This window comes from Ochotona curzoniae, unplaced genomic scaffold (assembly GCF_017591425.1).
Source record: "Ochotona curzoniae isolate NIBS_2020 unplaced genomic scaffold, NIBS_Ocur_1.0 contig_2318, whole genome shotgun sequence".
Taxonomy (NCBI): Eukaryota; Metazoa; Chordata; class Mammalia; order Lagomorpha; family Ochotonidae; genus Ochotona; species Ochotona curzoniae.
Window position 1 is genome coordinate 15,660,157 of NW_024465419.1, and position 25,332 is coordinate 15,685,488.

At 45.2% G+C, this 25,332-nt stretch overlaps 1 protein-coding gene across 1 annotated transcript in view; it reads left to right on the plus strand.

The window, feature by feature from the left end:
- Nucleotides 1-11,014, plus strand: part of BAALC (BAALC binder of MAP3K1 and KLF4) — a 50,470-nt gene extending 39,456 nt beyond the window's left edge. Inside the window, exon 3 of the mRNA XM_040972738.1 lies at nucleotides 10,687-11,014. Within this exon, the coding sequence (XP_040828672.1) occupies nucleotides 10,687-10,797 (111 nt within the window). The 3' untranslated portion in view covers nucleotides 10,798-11,014. The remainder of the gene's footprint in view (nucleotides 1-10,686) is intronic.
- Nucleotides 11,015-25,332: the final 14,318 nt, after the last annotated feature.

Below are 25,332 nucleotides of genomic sequence, written 5' to 3' on the forward strand. Positions count from 1 at the left end.
AAGGGATTTTCTAAAAGTTCCTAAAATTCCTGAAAATATGTATTATGAAAAAACTTTGCATGGATTTTAGTTTTCTTTTTATTTATTTTATTTGAAAGGGAGAGAGAGAGAGAGACAGACAGATAGAGAGACAGAGAAATCTTTCATCTACTGGCTCATTTCCCAAATGTCTGAAAAATTCAGGGCTTGACCAGGCTAGAGCCAGGAGCCAGGAGCCAGGAGCCAGGAACTCCTTTCATGTCTCCTACGTAGGTGGTAGGGACCCAAGTGCTTGGGACATCATCTGCTGCCTCCCAGGCACATTAACAGGAGGTAGATCAGAAATAAGGAGTAACTGGGACCTAGATTGACACTCTAGCATGGAATAATGGTATCTGTATTCCATGTAAAACAGTGACTCAACTTGGTATACTACAATGCCCATCCTCCCAAAGAAATTTTTTTTTTGCACCAAGATAAACATATTTTTTAAATTCCAAGCATCTTGTACTTTCTGCATACCTATGTGGCTGTTAAAGTGGAGCTAGGTCGAGGCAGTCCCCACAAGGCCCCAGCAGCCATGGGCACTGTGGCAGGGGAGTGATGGCCACACATTCCTGACCAACACAACTAGAGGCAGATGATGCTTGTCAGTAACAGTCCAGGCAGCTTCTGTTGTCGTAATTCAGTGAACAATGGCCAGGTTGCAACCATTCCTGAAGTAAGATCAGGGAGCCGACAGCTTTAGTTTGAAGTGTTCAGACACTTGCTCAAGTTCATCAGTGATCTTCATGTTCAGGGCCCTCAGTAGTCCCAGACCCAGTCCCCCAAAGGCTAAGGCACACGTTTCTCTGTCTTAGGTGTCTGCTTACAAAGACATTTACCTCTGATTCAAGCTTGCTGGGGCACAGCTGTCTGATATCAACACCCAGGCAGGCTCTCAACTGCCTAAGATCACCCCCAAAGAAATAACTTTTCTTCCTGGTCCCTCCCTGGCCTTTGATGTGCTGTCTATTCCTAGTTTATCTCTTAGGCTCTGGGCAAAAGCATTGAGCATACTCAGTATCTGACTCAGATAGCATCCACTTTGGTTCCCTTTGGTCTTCCTTTGCATCCCCAATATGACCTGTTGGTGGTACTCCAAGTTATAATTGTGCAGCTTAACAATGGTGTGAAAGCAATATGTATTCAATGAAGCAATTTCAAACTTTGGATTTGGGGTTTGCCCTGGCTAATGGTACATGGTAGGCTCTTCTCTCGTGACTCTGGGAAGTGGCAGCAGGCCTGGACAGCCTCAGGATTAAAAGCAGAAGCCACCATTATCATACCATAGACTAGGCTGCTAAGCTCGCATGCTCATAGGTTAGGTATATTAAGTGCATTTTTGATTTATAGGTTTCACTTTACAATGGGCTAGCAGGGCAAGGCAAGACTCCGTCCTGAATCAAGGATCATGTGTATTCATATTTCACAGTGTCCCCTTGTGTGTCACTAGGCTGCCAGGCTGATTTTTGTTGTTGTTGTTGTGGTGGTTGGTTTTAAAAACCTTTCCTTTTATGGGCCCGGCGCGATGGCGCAGTGGTTAAGGTCCTCGCCTTGCATGCCTGGGATCCCATATGGGCCCCGCTTCCCATCCAGCTCCCTGCCTGTGGCCCGGGAGGAGTGAATCATCGGATGGAAGATCTTCCTCTCTGTCTCTCCTCTCTGTATATTTGCCTTTCCAATAAAAATAAAGTAAATCTTAAAAAAAAGAAAAAAAATTTCAATGTAAAACAAACAAACAAAAAAACAAAACCTTTCTTTTTCCAAAAGACCCCTTTGATGAAGCACCCATCCTCCTCCATAAGGCCACGGCCATTTTCCCACTCTAATTTCCATTTGTGTGTTAAAGCAATACTGGTTAGAGCTGGAAGAGGTCCTGCTCTATTCCTGTAACTGCTCTTAAGATTCATTCATCAAGTATCCATGGAGGGCTGTCCAGATGCCAGGCAATGTTCCAGTCAGTGCCAGCCATCCAGGTGTGACCACAGCAGGCATGGTGTCTGCTCTGAAGCAACTGCCATGGGATGAGGATATGGTGTCATTTGGCAGAGAAAAAATAATTGAAGCCAATATAGACTGTGAATGATGCTGTGAAAGTTGCTGATGGCCACAACTGCTCTATGGACCACCAATGCTAGCCCCATGGTAGCATAGCTGCCTAAAGGTTATGGGAGCAGCTCACATTACTAATGACCATGAGTCAGAGTATCCCACATCCCGAGACCTTCCTCCCTACACCTCCTCTCAAACCCCACCTCCTCCTTGAACTTGGAACAGTCTCAGTGAGGTGCTCTTTCCTGGTGGCGCCTCAGTGTCCTCTGTCCTTGATACCTTTTGACCCTGGAGGGTCAGACACATCCTGGGCTGCATCTCCAGCTCCTACCAACAGCACAAGTGACTGTCCTGTAGCCTCTTGTCTTCCTGTGCTCATGAATTGCACTCTGGGCTGCTTCCAAATACTAACTCCCTAACATTGTAAGCCGTCTTTGTCACACCATCCCCCTGAAACTTTGGTGCAACCTCCTGCTGCCCTCTACCACCCCTCAACACACACACAATACAAACCATCCACTAAGGCTTCAGCTGCAGAAGCAGTGTGTTTGTGGATACAGCCCTTTGTAGACTTTGAACATGCAGCTGGCCTCCCAAGATACCTTCAGGTTTCCAGCAGCTGCCTGTTTCCAAGTGCTTTTACTGTCCTTGGCCAAGAAAGCAGCCCATGCTGGGGGAATTTCCTGATGCCTGGACTGAGGCTTGGCAGAGGAATTTGCCTCTTCTGCCGCATCCCCTCCCTCACTCTGTCCCAACTCCCAGTGTCTAGTCAATAATCCAAGAAGGAAGAATGAAACCCCAAAGAGACTGTATCCGGAAAAAAGAAGATTTGAGTCCCCCAGAATTTTTCCTGGACAACAGGAATGTGAGATATGTCAGGGATAAGCTTGGGAAGTAAATAGGGATCTCTGCTGGAAAAACAGAAGTAGGATATTAAAGGGATAGAGAGAACCAAAGGAACCATTGCAGAAAGCCAAAGAAAGGGCAAATTGTCAGGGCACTTTTGGGCAATCACTAGCTCACACCTGAGAGAAAGGAAGGGATTCGCACTCTGGGGATGCATTCCTTAGTATTGGAGTCTCCCTTTGTAGAGGTCTCTAAGACTCAGTGTTCAAGTAGGATCTGCAGTACAACCAGTTCGAGCAGAAGCTGTCCAGACACAGATCTTATTTTGTCTTTACATTCTTGTCCAGACTCCCTGAGCTACTTAAGGGTTTTGCACCGAGTAGATAGATGCTCAGTGACTACATGCTGATTGAGTGAGACAGCCTTGTAACTCACTCAGATTAGAGAAGGTTTCCCATGGGTTCTACCCCACCCATCCCTGCTGCACTCACCCGCCATCACTTGATGACTACTCTGAAGTAGCCTCACTGCTTTTCTAAAGCAGGTTCTGCTGCCTTCCCTGTGTTTGATCTTCCCTCTGAGGTTCAAGTTGGAAAGCAATAGCTCCTTTTGGCACTCAGTGAAAACCCTTAGGCCAAGCCAGTCTGAGTGAGAGCTGGGCATGCACTGTGGTCCACACAGGCTTTGCTGCAGGCTTGGAGGAATTCATCATAGTTTTGTGTGAAGGATGCTCTGATCCCTGCCTTCTGAGATCCAGCTGGCCCTCTTGGTGGAGCTGTTGAGATCAGAAGTTCCCTGACTGACCTTGCATTAATGCCATAAAAATTCATGAAGCAGAAGCAAATAAATTAATGGAATCTGGGAACCACTAGACACTTGTTATTATCTAGCTCCTTTTCAAAGAGACACTTCTAAAAAGAATCCAGATGTCTTAAATTGCAATTGACAAAGCTCTAGTCTTTAATATTTTGGGAAGGAGAGATGCAGAAAACTAATATTTTGGAAGACCTGTTCTGTACCAGACACACTATAGCTCGCACAGCCCTGAAGGGGGAGTAGTGTCATGCCCCACGTGGGGAAGCAGAAGCTTAGAAAGTCAGTATTGGATAGCGTGTTCCGAAGAGTGGTGATTGGGCTGTGTTGGAATTCAAACCCAGGTCTGTCTGCCTCTAGACCCCATGTTCATCCTTCCTGATGCCTGAAGCATAATGGGAAAGAACCTGATTGTGAGAGACTGGATGTGGGACCTGGGGCCACCGGTCTTCAGCTTGACTCAGCACCTATATTGACATTGGCCTTGGGCAAATTGCATTAGCCTGAGTGACTTCAGTTGCCTCAGTGGGAAAGTGAATACAGTAACATTCCCACCTGTCTCCCAGGGATGGTGCAAGGAACAATTGATTATGCACGTAATTGAAATCCCAGAGGACAGTTGTAGAACATTCTGGCAGGGAAATGCAAACAGACCTTGCTCCCAGGGATTTTTCTCTAGCTTTCTTTCTCTCTGAAGAGTTACTTTCATGTGTGTATTCTTAATGAAGGTATTAATTGTCTGTCTAACATGTAACAGACACTGAGATTATAAGGCTACCACTGTGAACAAAACAGACTTTCTCTACCTTCCTGAAGTTCATAATCTGCTGAGAAAGAAAAAAATAAATAAACAGGAAAGCAAATACATAATTTTAACTGTGGCTACAAGCCAGGAAGGAAGAAAAGAGTATAGGAAGAGAGAAAAGCAACGAATAGCAGCATCCAAAGCTTATATGTACTTAGAAAGTTCCTGCTGTGCTGTGCTGGAAAATTATTAGCTGTGGTTATTGCTAGGGAAGACCCAGAGTGAGGAGCCAAATGATACTGTCAGTGTGTTCACCTCCACTAGCTTGCGTCTGTTGGTTGTGATTATATGTTGCTTTTACAGTTGTAAAATAATAGTTATGCAAAAAAAAAAAAATTGGTGTCTGAGATCCATGAGCCTAGTCATCCTGGTTTTTCTTTGTTGTCTGTGAAAAACTTTGAGAAGGTTCGCATCATCCCAGGTTGAGTACAGATATATTCTTAGAGTTCAAGCAGTGCCAAAAACATTTCTCATTTCCATCTGGAGAGAAAGTAAGCAGATTTAGCTACAGTCCTACCTCAGTCCTGGTCTCCTGGGAGGAGCCAAGCTGTCCCTACCTCCGCAGGGAATGAACTAGATTGTTGGCATCTGAGCACCCAAGGGAAACAAGTCCATCTGGTTGGAGACTGCCAAGAAGCTATCACAGCCAATCTGGTTCTTCTTGAGAGATGACAGCCAATAAATTACTTCTAATTAAAGAGGCACTATCAAGAGGACTCCAATCTACAATTCACAGGGCACTAAACCTGCAGAAATTAACAGGAGGCAAGGGAAGAATGGAACAGCTGTAACAAAACGACATGGGAGCAAGTGAAGTGGGTTGGTGGTGATAAAACAAGAGTACTGGCAGTAGAAGAAAGGTTAAATTAGCAGCAGACATCCGCAAAGAAGGAGCCCATGGCTTTATCTCATCATGGCGTTGGGAACCCGAGTTGTGTTTTGTCTTTAAGCCAGTAATTATCATAGGGATACATTCTCTTTTCCTGTTATTAAAAAAGGGGGAGGGATGAAAAAGAAAAAGCTTTGGTTGGCTGAAACCAAATCTTGGGGGAGGAAAAACCTACATGGTATGAAGTGTCAGGAGGGATGAAATAGTACAATTGTCTTTTGTGTCTAATAAGCTGTTTGGGCAAAGCAACGGACTTCTCAAAATTTCTGGAGAAAATACCTGACATTGTAGTTGTCTTTCTGATCTCCTCCTCAACCCACCCCCCACCTCTTATTAGCCTATGGAATGTTTCTAAGTTGTAAGGGGCCTGCAGCTACTACTGGCCTCCTGTGTGTCCTCACAGCTGCTCAAAGGACAAAAGACGGGTCTTTTTCAGTTGATGCTCCAGACTCGAAAGTTCCTCTCTCCTAAAACATTTCCAAGAAAACATGCTGTTGTTCTCTTGGTTTCATTTGCTGAACGTGATACAGGGCCATAGTGTTTGGCTTGGAAGTTTCTGGTCTTGTGACAGGAATAAAGGAGTCCAGTGTACTATTCAGGCAAAAGCATACCCATTAGATGTCTGTGATTTCTCTTGTCCGGTCTGCTAGTTACAGGTCATAGCAATAGTTTTAGGAAAATAAGATTTCCCATTTGAAATGTTTGACTGACAACCACCATTTTGCAAATGAAATAGATGTGTAATGGGTGTAACAGGGCTGAGTAATCTTCCTATTTTGCTAGGGCCTAAGGAGCTTTTAGGTATGTAGGACTTTTGAAAATAGATTTGTCTGCAGCGAACAGAGAGATGTTCACCAACTTACCAGCGTTAAGCAATGCACTCAATTCTGAAAGAACTTAAGAAACAATATTATTTCCCCATTTTCCAGGGTCAGGAACTGAATCTAGCAGGCATTGCTTATTATAGCCCATGGGTGGCAAAGCAAGGTGCTCAATCCAGTTATCTGTGGTCCCAGAGCTGTGCTCGAAGCATTTATTTCCTGCAAGTTTGTGATGACAATTCAGGCTTGATGACTAGCCTTGGACTAGTCATTTAGCCTGCCTCTCATATCAGTGTGCCTGTGCTCTAGTGTGTGTGTGTTTTAAAATAGTTATTTATTTATGTATTTGAAAGGCAGGGTTACACACACACACACAAAGAGAGAGAGAGAGAGAGAGAGAGAGAGAGATCGATCTTCCATTCACTGGATAACTCCCATAAAAGGCCACAATAGAGCTGGGTCAGAATCTTTGAGCTAGGAGCTTTTTCCAGGCGTCACACATGAGCAGGGAGCCTGATCAGAAGTGGGACAGCTGGGACTTGAACCAGCGCCCAAATGGTGTGCCAGTGCTGCAGGCAGCTTTACCTGCTGCACCACAAGCACTGGCCCCCCTATGTTCAATTCTTGGTTTGGGCTCCTAACTCCAACTTCCTGTCAATGCAGATCCCAGGAGTCACATGGGAGACCAGCTGTTGTCTTTGGTCTGTTTTAGCTGTTTGGGGAATGAACCTATAGAAGACAGTGCTGTCTTGTATGTTCTCTCTCACTCCCTTTTCCTGTCCCTCCCTCCCTCTTCCCTCTCCGTCCCTCAAATAGTAAACAAAATTTAAAAGTTTTCCCATTGTAAGTACAGTTACAATCACAGTCATTTTGAGGTTCTTCTAAGAATGGCTCTTTTGTAACTTTTGACTTGGGCTCAGAAATGAAGAATTACTGAACTACTGGATTTTTACTTAGATTTTCTTCTTTTGAGCCTGGAAATGCAGGCAGGACTAGTGAGCAACGCATTTTCTGTGGGTAAACTTTAATAACCTTTTGTGAAATCTTGCCAATAACCTCTTCTAAAGAAAAACACTTTCAGAGTTCAGAAAGTTTACATTTCCATTCTGGAAAACTCTCACTTCCCACGAGTTTGAAAGAAATGCTGCCATTCAACTTGGCTCGTTTCAAAAACAGCCTCTGTGTCTGTATTCCATGTCCCAGTTTCCACAGCTTTTCTGTAATAACACCAGAATTGGAAATCAGATGGGGTTGATCTAATCAGTGCACATTTCTTTAGGATAGAATTGTTGCCTTTCTCTTTGCTGTGTGTATTTGTATATTTGTGTGTGTGTGTGTGTGTGTGTGTGTGTGTGTGTAACAGGAGGAGTTACAGGTAAATACCAAGAGGTGTTCAATTTGTCAATTGCTTTGTCATTTTGTGAGTTCTCTGCTTTTGGGCAAAAATAAACCCACACAAATTTCTGCTCACTCTGATGTTGGTTCAGGCTCTGAGAACCTAACAGAACAACTGAACCCTAGTTACTGTGCACGACCAGTTGTCAGAGTAAGAGGATGTTGTCCTAAGGCTCTGAGGTTGCTCACTCATTTATTCAACCAAAGTTAAATTCAGAGCTTCCTGTCTCTGAAAACTGTGCTGGGCACTGGGAGCATAAAAGGAAAGGAACGGATATGGCTAAACACAGAGAAATGAAATTGTTCTTGGGATCAGCCTGGTGGCTTAACAGGCGACTCCTCCACCCGCTAGCCTCAGCATCCCATGTGGGTGCTGGTTCTAGTTCTGGCTGCTCCACTTCAAGTCCAGCTCCCTGCTTATGACCTGGGAAAGCAGAAAAGGATGGCTCAAGTTCTTGGGTCCCTGCACCCACATAGGAGATCCAGCGGAAATTCCTGGCTCTAGACCTTTTAGAGGAGTTGGAGCTTAACTTCTTTGGCATTCTAATGTGTGGGAGTGTGCTGGGTGCAGTCAGATGAGGCCAACTCCCAGGAGGACAATGCTGTAAGTAGCCAGCTGACAGCACTGCCAGCAGCTTGGGACAGAGGGGCGGGGGAGGACAAATGCACAGCCACATAAAGGCAAATTGGAGACTGGCAACACCAGTGGCTGCTCCAGTACTTGGCATTGTTAAATGTTGACTTGTTAGAAACCTACATATCACTTGCTAGGAAAGATAGCCAGTGGAACAAAGAGTCCACCATTTCTCTGGATGCAGTACAGATGATACAGTTGGCTTGGGTGCGGGGCCGTGTTGCATGAAACACATGCATCTATTGGCACTGGACTCACACCCGGCGCAGGGAGCTGCTCATACCCGGTGAGAGACTCCCACAGACCCAGAGACTGTGTTTTCTAGGAAGCAGCTCTTGGGATATCATTAAACAGGATGTCCATTAAGAAGTACACTTGAGGGCCCGGCGCGGTGGCACAGTGGTTAAGGTCCTCGCCTTGCACACCCGGGATCCCATATGGGCGCCTATTCTAATCCTGGCAGCCCCGCTTCCCATCCAGCTCCCTGCCTGTGGCCTGGGAAAGCAGTCGAGGACGGCCCAAAGCTTTGGGACCCTGCACCCGCGTGGGAGACCTGGAAGAGGCTCCTGGCTTCGGATCGGCATAGCATCGGCCGTTGCAGCTCACTTGGGGAGTGAATCATCGGACGGAAGATCTTCCTCTCTCTCTCTCCTCTCTGTATATCCGCCTTTCCAATAAAAAATAATAAAAAAAAAAAAAAGAAAAGAAAAAAAGAAGTACACTTGAGGTGCACACATGGGGAAGGGAGAGAAGGAGGCAGGGGTGGCCTGAGGGAGAAGCAGATATCCACAATGCAGGATGATAGTAGCCTCTGCTCACTGTGCCCTGGGGAGTACCTTAGAACTAAATGAGTCACCAAGGCAGAGCATGCTTTGGTCCCAAATAGCCAGCCCTTTCCACTCCTCCATTCACTCCAACGTGGAGTCCCCTAGAAAGGGCACAACTTGGAGTGAGGTGACTCACTGCAGGTGAAGTCACTGCTACAGGGACTTGTAAAGTCTGTTTGCAGACATGCTCCCTGCAGACAGGCTGTAGGTCTTTCCTGGAACAAGACCTGGGCAGCACATCGCTGTTCCCACTCGCTGGCAGAAACTCCCCCCATGCTTGTTGTAAGCATGGAGGCTGAGGTGCAACAGCCCCAACCCAATAGCTAAAGTTACTTTCTCTTTGGGGATATTGGATGGGGTACTAGGTATGTTTTGCCGGAGCATCTATATTTTAGATGGTGCTTTAGAATTTCATCTTAATACTGGACTTTTTCATTGGCCTTATCCTTATCTTGAATTTGTACTTTAAATTTTTCTTATTGCTGTTTATTAGAAACACAAAAAAAGGAGAGAGAGATCTGAATGGCCACAGGAACGAGGACTGGACTGGTCCAAAGTTAGAAGCTCTTAACTCCATCCAGGTTTCCCATTGGTTTTCAGAGACTTAAGTATTGAGCCAATCCCGCTGCCTTCCAGGGTGAGTACCAGCAAGAAGCTGCAATTGAGAGTGGAGTCAGAACTCAAAGCCAGGCATCTGGTATAGGGCCCAGGTGCCCTAAGCAATTAACGACTGTGCCAAAATTCCACATACACACACCCTTTTTTTAAAAAGATTTATGTATTTTTAGTTGAAAGGGAGATTTTACAGAGGGAGGAGAGACAGAGAGAGGTTTTCCATCTGCTGGCTCATTCCCCAAATGGCTGTAACAGCCAGAGCTGGGCCAGTCCAAAGGCAGGAGCCAGGAGCTTCTTATGGGTCTCCCACATGGGTGCAGGGGCCCAAAGACTTGAGCTGCACTACTTTCCCAGTCCATAAACAGAGAGCTGGATTGAAAGTGAAGCAGCTGGGACTTGAACCATCCCTATATAAGATGCTGGTCAGCCTGATATGCCATCACACTGGCCCCCATCTATCACACTTTTAAAGCTCTAATTTTTTTCTTATTTGTATTTGGTGACAAATATCATGCTAAGTATCTTATATTCGTTACCTTCTTTGTTACTCACAAAAACTTTATCTGGTAGGTAATATTGTGTTCCCCATTTTGTAGGTTAGGAAACTAAAGGTTAGAGTAGCTAGAAAAAACTTACTCATGGAGAAATTAAGTTTGAACCCAAGTCTGTCTGACTCCAAAGCTCAACTACTTACCCACTCTGTTATAGGCCCATTGTGAAGGTTTTCCTGTTGCTCTTTGATCTTTGCTAACTCATTCCACGAGGTTTTCCCAAACATGTCTTCTGCCTGCCCAGCTGGGTTGGTACCGAGGCTCCAACAGGAAAACCTCTGCAGTGCTGATGTGCATGTCTTCTGTGTCTCCCTTTTCGTGTGTGTTTGTGTGTAAGAATCTCAAGGAATAAATGCAAATTCAAAGGCTCTGGATGGTTTCAAGTCACTCAATTCAGTGTTTTAAACTTTTGAACAGGCTAAACGAGATACTAAACGAATGTCTGCAAAAGAAGTCACCATCAACGTTACAGACAGCATCCGGCAGGTGGACAGGAGTAAAAGAATCACAAAGAACTGCGTCAACTAGCCAAACATCCAAACTCAAGCGTGGATGGACTTCTTGGGTGACCTTTGTGATGCTGGTGTCTGTCCAAGAGACTGGAAGAAGTGGGGGCCACTTGCTGACATAAAGGCCTTGTGAGACTGACGGACCCCACAGCAAGCGCCTGACTGAGCCCCTTGTTAAGCACATGATCACGTTGGCAGTCCTCACCTTTGTTAATAAATGGTAAATGTGCCATTCAGTGTGCCTCTTTACGACTCCTGTTGCTGGGAGTGGTATAATGTGGTGCGCTGGAGTCCAAGTTTGTGAAACAGGAAAGCAGTGGATCTCTCGGATGACAGAGTTGCCCATTGTTACCAAGATCTTTTTGGCTGTGGGAGTGCATAGTTTCAGGCAAGCTTACCCCTTATCCTTTTGTTCCTTCTTGTTCAGAGTCACCGTCACAAAACATTACCATGTTCACCTAAAAGCTGGCTTTCCTCCAACTATACACCCAGATTGATGGGAAATAAGGAAACAGGACAACTCCCCACTACTCTTCATTTCCTTAGCTCGAAATCAGACAGATCAGGCCCCACATCTCACACCCTGACTCTACCAAGCAAGGCCCATGTGGTGTCCTTGAGAATTCTCTGTGATGCTGTCACACCTGTTCCTCTGATGGCACCAACCCATTCTATCAGTTGGTGGCATCATGTCGTGTAAGGTGACTGTCCATCTGACCTGGGGCACCCCTCAGGGCTTAGCCAGACATTGCATATCTCCTAGCTCCCTTGTTCTCTTTGCTTGTCTTCTTAGTAGTTTCTCCAGTAGTTTTTCCAGTTGAGGGTCACTTGGAATTATTCATCCAGCACAGGATGCTGCTCACAAGAGCTAGTCTAGGAACCTGTGGCAGCACACAAATCTTGTCTTCTGGCCCAGGACTATGGTGTTTTGGTATTTGCAAAGGAACTACTTTAGAGAGCTAATGCCTGGTTGATGTGTATTCACACTGACATTAGACTGATGTACACTGTGTAGTTGACACAGCAAAGTGATGCTTTGGTAGAGGTAACTGTCTAGAATTTCTTTAAGTATGTTCAGTTGGAAGTATTTTCTTCCATAGTAAAGTAGCATGACTATTCAAGAATTGTTAACAACATCTGGGACTGGGAAAGATAGGACTAAAGTTGCACCAGATTCCAACTTTGGTGTGTGTTACATTAGAGTCCTGAAAACTGACCTCAGTAGGCTAAAGTCTTCATTTTGCATGCACTAAGATCCCATGTGGATGCTGGTTCGTGCTCCAGCTGCCCCACTTCCCACCCAGCTCCCTGCTTGTGGCCTGGGAGAGTAGTAGAGGACAGCCCAAAGCCTCGGGGTCCTGTACTAGCATGGGAGACAGGGAAGAAGCTCCTGGCTCCTGGCTTTGGATCGGCTCAGCTCCAGCCATTGTGGCTGCTTGGGGAGTAAATCAGTGGATGGAGGATCTTTCTGTCTCTCCTCTCTCTAGGTCTAACTTCCAATAAAAATAAATAAATATCTTTTTTTTTTTTTTTTTTAGAAAATTCAGTTACTCAATCCTGTATCTGCTAACTCTGCTATTCCTCAAACACAAGAGGGTAGTATCTTCTTTCCTCCCTGCTCCCACCCTCCCTTCCTCCTACTTTCCTTCCTTTGCTCCTCCCTCTTTTCCTTTGAATCATTCTTTACTGTTGTCCCAAGTCTTCCTTCCTTCCTTTTTCCCCTCCCTCCTTCCTTCCTTCCCTCCTGCCTTCCTTCTGTTAATGGATTGTATACTTAATTCATTACATATTCAGTGCTAAGCCTATGCCAGTTAATGTACATATACTGAGTGAGTTGTGCTCTGGCTTGTCATGACCATATATTCTGAATCTACCAGTGGGCTTAACAAGAGGCTACTGACATAGACACCAAGATGCAATGTGTGTTGTGAATTACTCTGCAGTAGTGTCTGACTTTCATATGAAGGGCAGGTGTGTACTAAATGGCAGATCTGGGTGTTCTTATCATCTTTGTACAAGCCTTCACCATACCCGCAACCACAGTTTTCCTGATTATCCATTGCTTTGCTTCCTTGAGAAAGGGCTTTTAAGGACTTAACATTCTAAAACAATTTGTAACTCTCATTCTTTTCAAGCAAAAGCTGTGACTCCTAAGTCCTAATGGCATTATTCAGCAGGAGTCCCCAACTCTAAAGGTTGGCAATGGTCCTGCCAGTTCAAGGGCTTGTTCTCCCAAGGCATATATGTGTTTTGCTCTGTGTAAAGCATTCTTTCACCAGTCAGTGTTCTGTGAGCCATGGGCTAAGCCGAGCTTCTCCTTAACACTTTGTTTTCACCTTGCTTTCCTGCTGCATATTATTTGGAATTTACCAGCTTGAGAAGGTGCCTCTGCTGATCCAGAAACAGCTTTCTCACCTCCAGGGAGATGGTAATGAAAGACATTTGAAGAAGCTGTCCCCAAAATTATCTTGATCTATCTGAGATAGTGACCAGGGGTTAAATTGTGTTACTAGAAATTCATCTGGCAATTTCTTCATGTGTGTATGAGACAGGCATGGATTCTTGTTATTCTATTAGGAAAATCTTTTCCATTGCAAAGTTTGTGTCAATAAAATTGTTAATTTCAAACATACGGGTGGTTACAGAAAGTCTTTACTGGAGCCCTGCATTTGTGTGTAGAGCTGTTTAGACTTTATTATTATTATTATTTTAGCAAAAAGAATAAATAAAAAAGTGATCCCTGTCACTCTTTCAAAAAAGCCTATGGAGTAAGTAAGGAGAATGCTGTTGGCCCCACTATGCAGGTAACAGGTCGTTGAACTGGTGAGTGATGGTCCACTAATTTCAAGTCTGCTCGTGAATCCAGGACTTTTTGCATCATAGTATGGTGCCTTCCACAAGAGACCCTAACATGATTGGAAGACTCAGTGACTTGGGAAGGATTTGCCACCAAGCCTGAAACTGGGCTCAGTGCAAGCCAAACACAGTGATTTAGGTGATTGGGAAGAGCTGGTGATTGGGTCCGGCCCAGGATTGCTTGTGCTTCCAGAGGGTTGCCTGGCATGAGTGGGAGGGCATACTTGATGAGGGTCACAATTAGAGGAGATGGAAATTGTATTCCTTGGAGGGAAGCCTCAGACATCCTCATTAGTGCCAGGGCCCCACTGCTGGTCACAGGTGGATTGTTCTGCCTCCCCCACTGCCCACATTCACACCCCACTTCCACTTCCCAGGCTACCTGAACACATTCCTGAATCCAGATAACAGGCATGCTTTGTCGTGGTGTAAATATTTGGAATTTCAAATGGAAAGCCAGCTCTAACAGAGGACCCCTCATTTAGAACTTGGTTTCTTCTAAAGCTAGGTGCATATCCATTAAGAATAAAAAGTGTATTGCCCAGCCTCCCTTGTAGCTATGACTAGCTAAGGACTAAGTTCTGGCCAAAGAAATGAAATAGAAGTGATACCTGGAAGCTTCCTGGAAGGCTCTTTGTAAGACAGTAGTCTGGATCTTTCTTTTTGTTGTCTTCGCTCCTCTGAATGAGGAGGAAACAGCTGGAGCGACATTAGTCCATTGATCCATGAATTAACTTGGCAATGGTAGCTACATTGATCAGCTGATACCTGAGTGAGGCTTCTTGGGAAGGGAAAGGTTTATTTCAGTTTGTAATTTGGGGGTTCAAAGTTTAACATCAGACAGCCCCAGTAGTCTAGCTGGTAGAGGCTAACCATGAAGGGAATGTGCTGAGGAAATCACAGAAGCCCAGAGAGACCCTGAGAGACATTAAGAAGTACAGCAAGTTTGTTTCACCAACCTGCTGAGAACTGCCTTCTGAGGATAAGCCCCAGGCCCACTGCTGGGTGCCATGATTACACCGAGACTCCGTGCTACTTCATCAACTGTTAACATAACAGGACTCAAATTCCTGCAGGAGTTTGGGAAGCCAGATCTTGTTCCATTCATACCAGACATCATGCCAGTTAAACCACAAATTAGAAGGAGCCTGGGTCCCTAATCCCACTGAGCATCTGTGAACCTAGATTGTGTCCCTACCAAGACCTCCTTTAATAATCCTATTTCATTTAGAATGTTTCAAATGATTACCGTCGAACATAACTGTCATTGATATACAAACTTCCCATCTTCTTCTTAGAAGATTTCTAGCTCTTCTGTCCTCATTGCTACTTGGCCATAGTCAGCTGGAGCAGGTTAATCTGTTTGGCTGGAGCAGGGTCTACACATTGTGATAGTGCCTACCACTCATTGTGGCTTACATATAGTCACAAGCTCATTTTTGTCACTCACCCAAGCCTGAGAGATTTGAGTTTGCAGCCCCTGCTCTCAACTGTGTCCCCGGGTAACTCATTTTCATTTTCTTCTTAGGAATCATCAAAACGATGTCCTTTCACGCCAGCCTACCTGTCTTAGAAGTAGCCCATCTCAAGAGAAGTTTCTGAGCAGGCAAATGACAAACATGACCCAATATTTAAAAACATTAATTCACCCACTCTTTCCTTTATTCCAGACATATTTACTGAGAAGCTTCCATGTGCCAGGAGTTGGGAATGAATCAGACTTGGCCTTGTCTGTATGGAGTTGGTGTGCTAGTAGGAGAGGTAGCAGCAACATAAAGAAATCACAGTGACTTCAGATAGTGAAGAATGCTGGAAAGCCTGTTAGCAGAAGGGTCAGGAGGGAGACAGGTTCAGAAGGAGGACAGAACTTTAGAGTCTACACCTCTTGCCCAGACGAGAGATGCCTGTGATGGGCCGTGTAAAGACGAGTCCAAGTGTGTGGCTGCTAAGCACATTCTGAAAGTGGAAACACTAGGGTTTTGGAAGTGAAGACAATGTGAAATCAGGAGAATTCTTAAGTTTTTGGTTTTTGTTTGGTTCTTGGGAAGACAGGGTAAGACATTGCAGGGATGGATGTATATATTAGTTCTTTCTCCCCATCTTCCTGTTTTTCCTCTGCTTCATTTCCCCCTCCTCTTTGGAAGGCTGAGAGATAAAGCTCACATCTGCTGATTTCCCCTGCAAATGTCCGCAAAGGCTAAACCTGGAGACAAAGCTAGAAATAGCTTCTGGGTCTCCCATGAGTGACAGGAACCCAATTACTTGAGTCATCACCATCTCCTCCCAAGGTCTTCATGGGCGGGAAGCTGCAATCAGGAGCCTGAGCCTAGAATCAAACCTACGTGCTCTGATGTGGGATGTGGCATCTTCACCACTAGGTCAAACACTCGCTCCTCCTGCTCTAATAGACAAATCAGCCAAGATTTGCTGAAGCAGATTGAAAGCAGAGGTGGCATGCCCGTGGCCTGAAAAAGAGAGTGTAGGCTTTAGGTGCAGAAGACAAATCCTAATTTGAAGTCCTCCATGGTTTGCCTGGAGCCCATGGTGGGGCCTCCCAGGGACTCATTTCCTTTCCTTGGAAACAACAGCATCTTTCTGAGGGTGCCTTGCCTAGGTCACATGACATAATCAGTGTAGCTGTCATGGTGTCCGCAAATGAAAACTATGATCACATGTGTCAAGTATACAGCAGGTGTTCCTATAGTCCCTAATAGGTAGGATAGTCCAACCGGGGGAGCTGTATCAACTCCACATTACAGATGGGGAAACAACCCATGTAGCTTCGCAACTGCAGACCTGAGGTCCCTGTCCATTGCCCTGCAGGTGCTCAATAAATGCTTATTGGTTTCCTGTCCTGACAGTGGGCAAGCCACCTCTCAGGTCTTTTAACAGGACCAGTATCTCAGCACCCACAAGGTGTTAGCAACAACCCAGGATCTTTTTCAGCACCATAAATGCAAATCTGTGAAGTTTCACCTTTGTTTAGGGAGTCTTCAAAAATGTCTTGCAAACCTAAACATGACAGAAGGACCACGACAATTCCTCCTTCCTCTCTTTGTGTTCCAAGAATGAGAAGGTAAAGGCCTGGGCTTTCTGGATCCCCTGGAAAAAGGAGATTCCAGGGTTCAGAGAGCAGCTGCATGCCTGCACATCAGGACTTCCTCCACCTTTGCTGATGGAAATGGAATAGAGCTAGTTTCTCATTTTAAAAAATTAACAGATAGTGAGAGCTGTGGTTGCTAAGCAACAGATTGTCAGTATGGCTGCACACTGGGATCACCTGGGGAGCTTGGAGGATTCTGTCCTGCCTGGATTCTGTCCTCCCCACCCAGAGATTCTGATGTAATTGGCGTGAGGTACAACTTGGACATCAAGTACTCCTGCAGAGGGTTCTGCTGGATCGCCAGGGTTGTGAATCGCTGACATAATTGATGTCTCAGAAATGCCCTGTGCGGGGCTGAGCTGATGCCCTGCTACATGTGTGTTAGTTCTGAGATGATTGTTTAGCTGCCAGCAGTCCCTGCTTACCCATGGGACTATTAGCGCCTGAGAGCATCGGGAGGCTGCTTAAGGAGGTAGGGAAAGAACACTTAGCTTGGTCCCTAGCATAGGAATGCAAACACAAAATGTTTGATATTGAACTGTGATCCAGCTCTGAAATCTCTGGAACATGAGCAAGATCTGACCTACAAAATCCAGCTGCCAGGATAAGCATTGCACAAGACTGGCTCTTTAGTGAAGCTTTTTGTGCTCACACAAGCAACAACTCTCCAGATAAGCACTTCTTCTCTGGTACAAAATGTACCTTGGGCATCCCTGGGATGAGAAAAATCAACACTTTCAAGCAGTCGTCTGAAGGAGGGTGTTTCTTCTCGGCTCTGGGCAAACGCCTTGGCTCAGGATAATGTGTGAAAGATAACTCCTTGGAAGATTCTGGAGGCTCAAGAATTTGCGTTCTCCCTTCAAGCTTAACAGATCTTTAATTTGCAAGCACTCTGGAAGAGAACTTTCCCAAATGGGTGATTAGCAAGGAGATATGAATTTGAATGTAAAAGAATCTTATGCAAAGAATTACAGAGCAACGGATTTGAGGCTTTCACATTTTTCTTTAGCACCAATAAATGGTACAGAACTGACATCAAAACACAGGCAGTATGACAAGGTCAGAAAATCTCCCCACAGATTCAGAGAAGACCCAAGTTCAAATATGTCATGTAAATAGGCACTGGAAATTAAATTTCTTTAAGAAGACATCCTGGGGCCACCATTACTGTGCAACAGGTTAAGTCACCACCTGGGATGCTGGTTCTAACTCCAGGCCATTTCACTTCCGATCCAACTCCTTGTTAATGTGTCAGGCTAAGAAGTGGAAATGACCCATGTGCTTGGACCCCTGCTACTTATATTGGAGATCTGCATGGAGTTCTCGGCTCCTGGCTTTGGCCAGCCCAGCCCTAGTCATTACAGCCATTTTGGAAGTGAACCAGTAGATGGACGATCTTTCAGATCTTTCCCCCGCTGCCTTTCTTCCTCCACCTCATCTTCTTGTTCTCCTCCACCTCCTCTTTCTTCTTTTTTCTGTAAACTACCTTTCAAATCAATGAGATAAATTTTAAAGCAAAACAAAATGAAACATCCTGGAACAGGTGCTTGTCTAGCAGTTGAAACACCCATAGCCCATGTTGGAGGGCCTGGAATCAGCTCTGACTTCTGATTCCATCTTCATCAATAGAGACCCTGAGAGGCACACATGGATGCATTTCTGCCACCTGCACAGGGGACCTGCTCTGAGTTCCTGGCTATGGGCTTTGGTCCCTGTCTGGATTTGGCCATGGAAGGAGAGATGTATATATGCAATGAGAATTGGCCTGTGAGAAGCATGTTAGTGTATGTTCTCACCTACCCAGAAAAAGAGAGAGACAACTAAACACCAGGGAAAACCAGTGTGGTTAGGGTTGAAAAAGAGAAGGACCAGAGAGGCAGGGGAGATGGAAGAGGGAGGCAATTGGGGGGTGCAGCAAAGAGTTTATGGTATAGGTTAAAACTAACCCTGGGCTACTCGACACAGCCAGTTCACTGGAGGTGAGAGCTGATGCGAGAGAACAGGCAGACTCAAGGGGCTAGTAGCAGTGTTACAGGAAGAACAAACCCCTTCAGTCTCAGAAGCACTTTTCCCAATTTGCAAAGTAGTAGGAAACTTTTAAAAGAAAAAAGGGAAGTTGGGGGTGGGGGCTGTTGTCAGAGAGGTTTCTTGATCTGGTAGCCATCTTGATGCCAACCAGCTGCAGGATTCTCTAATAGGATGCTTGGCCGTTCATGGCCCGTGGTTATACATGGCTTCCTTTCCTAAGGTTAATCCCTGGAGTTCTTGGGCCTGCATCTGCTCAACAAATATCCACATCCATCTCAAGATTAGTGGGTAACTTCTATCAATTAGGATGTAACAAGGAAAGAAAGATGTACTTTCTGTATAGTGCCAAATGTATAGGTTGGTCACTCACTGAGGATATAGAAAGGAAAAGGTAGATTTATCCAGGATGGTTACCAGGACTCTTTCTACAATCCCTGTGGCTACTATTTGGAGAAGCAGATGTATTTGGAACACATTTTAGAGGTTCGGCCTACGGAACATTTTTAGCTTGGGATTTACACAGAGAACACATTAGGAAATCAAAGATGATTCCTAGATATTTGGCTCAAGGGGATGGCAGGTTGATAGCATCATTTATAGAGAAAAAGAGGTTGGATGTGAGCAGATTTGGGAGAGAAAATTGAGAGTTCTGTTTTGGTATTAAATTGTTCAGTGCTTACAAGCCACATGAGTGGAGATGTGGAGTAGGCAGTTGGAAGCTCAAATCTGCAGGTCAGGAGTGAGCAAGATGGTCAGGCATTTTGAAGAAACACATTGTGTGAAGATACATGGTTTGAAGCCCCTGTCAACATACATTTAAATTCGTAGGGCCTCATGAGCTTGTCATGGGAGAGAATGTTCCATGTGAGGCCCTCCTTGCTACTCCGGAAAGTGTGTACCAAGATTTCCCTGTTAAGACAGTCAAGATTGGGATCCAAATGCAACTCTAAGGTGTGGGACTTTCAGTGCCAAAACTAAAGCCAAGCTGGTAAAACCACCTGGACAGCTAGACAGTGTCTCCTGAGCTGGAAGCACCTGCCAGCTACCCTCCCTGCCCCCTGCCCTACGTCACTCTCTCCGACTTGTCAATCTGAACGCACCCTTTCCTAGGATGCATTTTCTTTAAGATTTTAAAAGATTATTTATTTTTACTGGAAAGGCAGATATACAAAGATGGGGAAAGAGGGGAGAGAGAAGATCTTCTGTCCACTGTTTCATTCCCCAAGTGACCACAATGGCCAGAGCTGACCTGATCCAAAGCCAGGAGCCAGGGACTTCTTCCAGGTCTCCCAAGCCGGTGCAGGCTTGGGCAATCTTCAACTGCTTTCCCAGGCCGCAAGCCAGGAGCTCGATGGGAAGTGAGGCTACTGGAACATGCACTGGCACCCATATGGGATCCTAGCACATACAAGGTGAAGACTTTAGCTACTAGGCTACTGTGCCAGGCCCAGGATGCATTTTTTTCATCTGAGACCGAAAAAGGGGATACTATGAAAATGTGGATATGAAGCTGCTTGTAGAATTTGTGAAGGTTCTCACCCTGGAATTCCCAGATGGAATCACACCTGGGGCATCACCTCGTAAAATAGTCAGTAACAGGGAGGGGTTCCTTTGCACCATCAACCCAGGCTGGAGGTGCTGCTTGGGAGCTCTCTGTCCCCCCTCCCCGACGGCATCTCCTGTCATGTGGTCTTCTCACTCATGATGACTATGTCGCTATGTGGGCAACTTAAGCTCAATGTGTGTGTGTGCACACTCTCCCCTTTTCAATAAAATGTTACTCCTTTGTGTACCTTGTACATGTTAGCACTTAGACTGCGTGTCTGTACATAATAAGCACCTGGAGTGAAGTGAACACACTTCCTTGCCCACATCAGAGCCCACAGCTTCAATGCCCCCCTTTGTCTTTATAGGCAACAGAAATTTATTAGAGCAAAGTACACTTCACAAGTAGATTGGGACAGGCCTGGGATCTCAGCTTGGAATCTAAGACTCAACTCACAGCCTGCACCCCGGAACCACAAAGCCAATGCACACCCTGAGATGGTAGGAGCAGGCTTCAGCTAGCTCAGTGCCCAAGTTTAATTTGTAGGGAACGTTCAGCCAGATATTTAGAGAAGGGAGTGGCGGGGAGGTTTGTTGCCAGGGATACCCTAGCCAGAAGCTTGGGCTAGAGAGATGTTGTCAGGGAGACTACGGCCCAGGCCGGAGGGATGCTACTGTTCTGGACTCAGAGATATCCTTGGCACCAGATGTTGGCTCCAAGGACTTGTGTCCCTACCACACACAGGAGAGATCTTGAATGAGTTCCAGGTACCTCATCACTGCCGAGCACAGCCCTGGACCACGTCTGTGATGCTTCCCTTCACCACCTGCCAGTACTGCTGCCCACACAACCACCTTCCTAGGCCCTGGCAGAAGCACCTACACGCATCCTCCTATGATGTTTCAGGGGTGTTGCATGCCAAAACCATGCCAAGCCCAGGCAACCCAGGAAAATCTGGTCACCTTGTTCCTAGAACAATGATCATCCAACTATTTGCTCTTTTGGTGACAAGCAGGTGAGACAAGTGATTATAGTGAGTGACTTTGTGTATTCTCAGTTGCAAGAGAAGAGGGTTTTCATTCTGTTCTTCAATTTTTTTTCCTATGTCAATGAACTGTTATATTCATTCTGAAGAAAGTTTAGTTTTCCCAAGAAGAAATGACAGGGTAGTGATGATCACATGTTTCTGCTCTTTTGGGGATCAACATGATAGAAAAGACATCTCTCTGATGGTGTCACATGACTAACTCTTTTTAAGATTTTTTTATTTATTGGAAATGTAGACTTACAGAGAGATCTTCTGTCCATTGGGTCACCGCCTGAAGTGGCTGCAACCGCTGAACTGAGCCACTCCAAAGCTGGGAGCTAGAAGCTTCTTCTGGGTCTCCCACATGGATTCAGGATGCCAAGGCTTTGGGCCATCCTCTCCTGCTTCCCCAGGCCACAAACAGGGAACTGGATGGGAAGTACAGCAGCAAGGACACAGACCTGTACCCATATGCAATTCCCAGCACATGTAAGGTGAAGATTTAGCCACTAGGCCAACATGTTGGGCCCTCACATGATTAACTCTTAAGAGGAAGTTGAAATTGAAGCTGGTGGGAAAAAGACAGGAGACAGTAAAGTGCCCCAAACTTAGGTCAGCATCTGCTCCTCCAGACTCTCCCGCTTCCGATGCCATCATGCCCCTTCTCTCCTGCCCCTTTGCTTTTATCTTTCCCTACTGACACCACTGCAGTGACTCAGCCCTGTAATCGGTCCTCACCATCATGCTTTGTGTCTGACTGTCAGGGATCCTCCATATGCAACATTGCTCAAAACAGAACTTTAGCAGGACACCGTTGATCGTCCCATCTCTTTGGTTGCCATGCCTAGCCTCACACACTCCCTAGATGCCTCTCACACATTTTCTTTCCTCTCAGCCGCCACCTTAAATCAGGCCTCCACATCCCCGAGATGTCTGCAGAATCTCTTCACTGCTCAGCCTTCCTGCATCTCCAATGCTGGCTCTGCATTCTTTTGAGGTTATGTTTCCAGAATGAAAAATAAGCCTAACCATAACCCTTACACCCTCAAGATTTAAACACTAGGGTGAAGTGGCCAAGGGGGACACCTGGGCAGGGCAAATCTAGGAGCCCAGAACTCCATCTGTGTCTCCCATATGCATGATATGGACCCTGGTGCTCGATTCACTACCACCTGCTGCCTCCCATGGGGTGTGTTAGTAGGCAGTTGGAAGCAGAGCAGCTGATTTAAACCCATGCACCCTGATATAGAACACAGGCATTGTAACTGCCATGCTACAGTGCCTGCAGAAGATATAGAGAGAATTTTAGGTGTGAATGATCTTGTAATAGAGCCAGAAAGCTAAACTATAATGTGATAGAAAAAATAAAATCAACAGATAAATGAATGAGTAAAAATACCTTATTATTACTGACAATGATGAAAGAGTCCACTAAAATCCTTTTAAAATCCCACAGCTCAGGTACAGAAACCCAGCCATAACTTGGGGGGAAAGTAGCAAGGAATCATTATTTGTTGAAGTGTTTATTTGTTGATCAGCAATGTATACACACTATTGCACTGTCAGTTACTGTGAGATATCAGCCTAATCCCTACTTATGGGTGAGGAAACTTGGGAGTTGTTACAGAACTTGCGTAATGTCATCTCATTAGAAATTCTGAGGCAGTCTTTAAACTCAGAACTGTCAGATATTAACTTGTTGTGATAGCAACTTTTCAGATGTCAATCAGGCAGCAATCTGTTGTGCAGGTATGTATTCCAGGAACTTGATCTATTGATCTGGAGCTGTGGGAATTTGCCTCCCAGGCAGAAGACCAACATCAAAGGAATCTGGGAAAGGATAACATTTGGAGGAGTGATTCAACCAGGAAACTTGGTAAGATGTTCCTGGTGACAATCCAGGAGAGGATGTCTACTTTGAAGTCTAAACACAAAATGCTCACCCTGAAATCCTACTTTTGAAAATGCCATTCCCTTTTGAAGCCCCAACCAGGGGCCTTGAGAAAGGAGCCAAGGCCAGTGACTGGCCTGTATCGATCCACTGACATTAGGTTTCATCCAACCATTTCAATACACTGTGGTACAGAGAACTGTAAGCACTGGGTGGTGAATGTGCTTGTACTGTCGGTAAACCTACTAGGCTATGGTTCTCAAGCAGTTAGAAAGAGTTGTGGAAGGCTAGAGGCAGGCATTTGGCTCAGAGGTTAGAACACTGCTTAAGAGCCCTGTGGCCTATATCAGAGTTCTTGGTTTGAATCCTTGCTACGTTGCTTCTGATCCAGCTTCCTGCTGAGGCATACCCTATAAATCAGCAGAAGATGGCTCAAGAATTTGGGTCCCTACCACCCATGTTGGAGACCTGGATGGAGTTCCCAGGTGCCTGGTGTATGCCCAGCCCAGTCCTGGATATGCCAGGCATAAGATGCTAGAAGTTTGCAGTCCAAGACTGGCAAGAATCTTGGATTTGGTGTGATTGACAGGGTCCTGTAATGACACAGAGCAATACATATGAACCCTCATGTCTAGTTATTTATATATTGCCTCTTAGTAAGCTTTAAGAATGTCATCACAGGATCTCCTTAATGCCCCAACCCAATCGTTTCTTAGACCTTGTGTGTAACCGCCACAATTGGACTGTTTCTATCCTCTTAGCACCATTAGCATAAGACTTTGGGCATGAAACATTTAACACGTGGGTTTTAGGAGATCATCTCCCAACATCCAAACTGATAGTCAAACCATATATATCCCCATATATCTTACTCCAATCCTATAAATTTATCTTAGGGTTCTCTTGACCTTTTTTCCTTTCAGAGACCTATACCTTTAAAACTCCAAAGGCAGGAAAATTCCACATGACTTGAGGGGAGGAGGAGCTCATGGACTGGTGGATGACACTCTGTTGTTGCATCTAAGTGACTTTCTCTTTCAAAAACAGACTAAAAAACAGTATTACTGAGACATATTTCACAATATTCATAGTCCAATTCATTTAGCTTTTGTCATTTCTCTTATTTCTGACAGTTTCAAGTGCTAATTTTTAATCTGGAGATGCTCTCCATCTCTCCTTGGCACCTGCTGAACAAAGGAACCAGGATGCTCGTTTCCCTCTCTCCCTCTGTAATTTCTCTCTCCGGCTTTCATTGATCTCCTCTCCATGCTGCAGAGTTCAAATCATGGCAAGGGTCTTTGGTACCTATGTTCTAAGAGGGTTGGAAGATTCTGAATTTGAAGGATGACGCACGAGAAACTTCAGTACCTTGCTGATTCTGGTGATTCATGCATGGTAGAACTTTCAACTCCGCATTCAAAACTGATAAAACTTCTTAGCTCTTTCCTCCTTTGTAACAGGCTGAGGCATAATTTTCATAGCCTTTTAAAAGTCTTTCAGAGCTATGGGTGCTGAAATTAAGTGGTAGATATATTTGCTGCATTCTTTGGGAGTTGATTTTGGTCTTACTCCAATTTTCAGATATATTTGCCAACCAGGGCTTTGAAATTGAGGTACTAGTATACACTGGGCCCCTGATAGCAGAAAAATTGGAGATGCTGGGGATTGCACCAAAGGCCATGTCTCAAGCCATTTGTGCTGCTTTAATAACAGCACAGACCAGCTAAATTCTAAAAACAAGACAAAACAACACAAACAAACAAAAACCACCACCACCACCACCAACAACAACAACAAAAAACACCAAAAAGCCCTGCTTTTCACAGTTCTAGAGGCTGGAAATTCAAAAGTGAGAGTTGCCATGTGTAGCTCCCTACCAACACTGCTCTCCTTGTTGCCAAGATGGCACCTTGCTGCTGAGTTCTCACAGCAAACAAGAGAGCACTTTCTTCAACCTCAAGTTCTGGCATTAAGATGCTAGTCTAGGTGAGGGCTCTATCTTCCAGATTTAGTCTTATCCCAAAGGCCACACCCGCTAATAGTGTTGCTTTTGGATTATCTTTCAGGATTAGTTTTGCAAGGGACACCATCCTCTTTAACTAA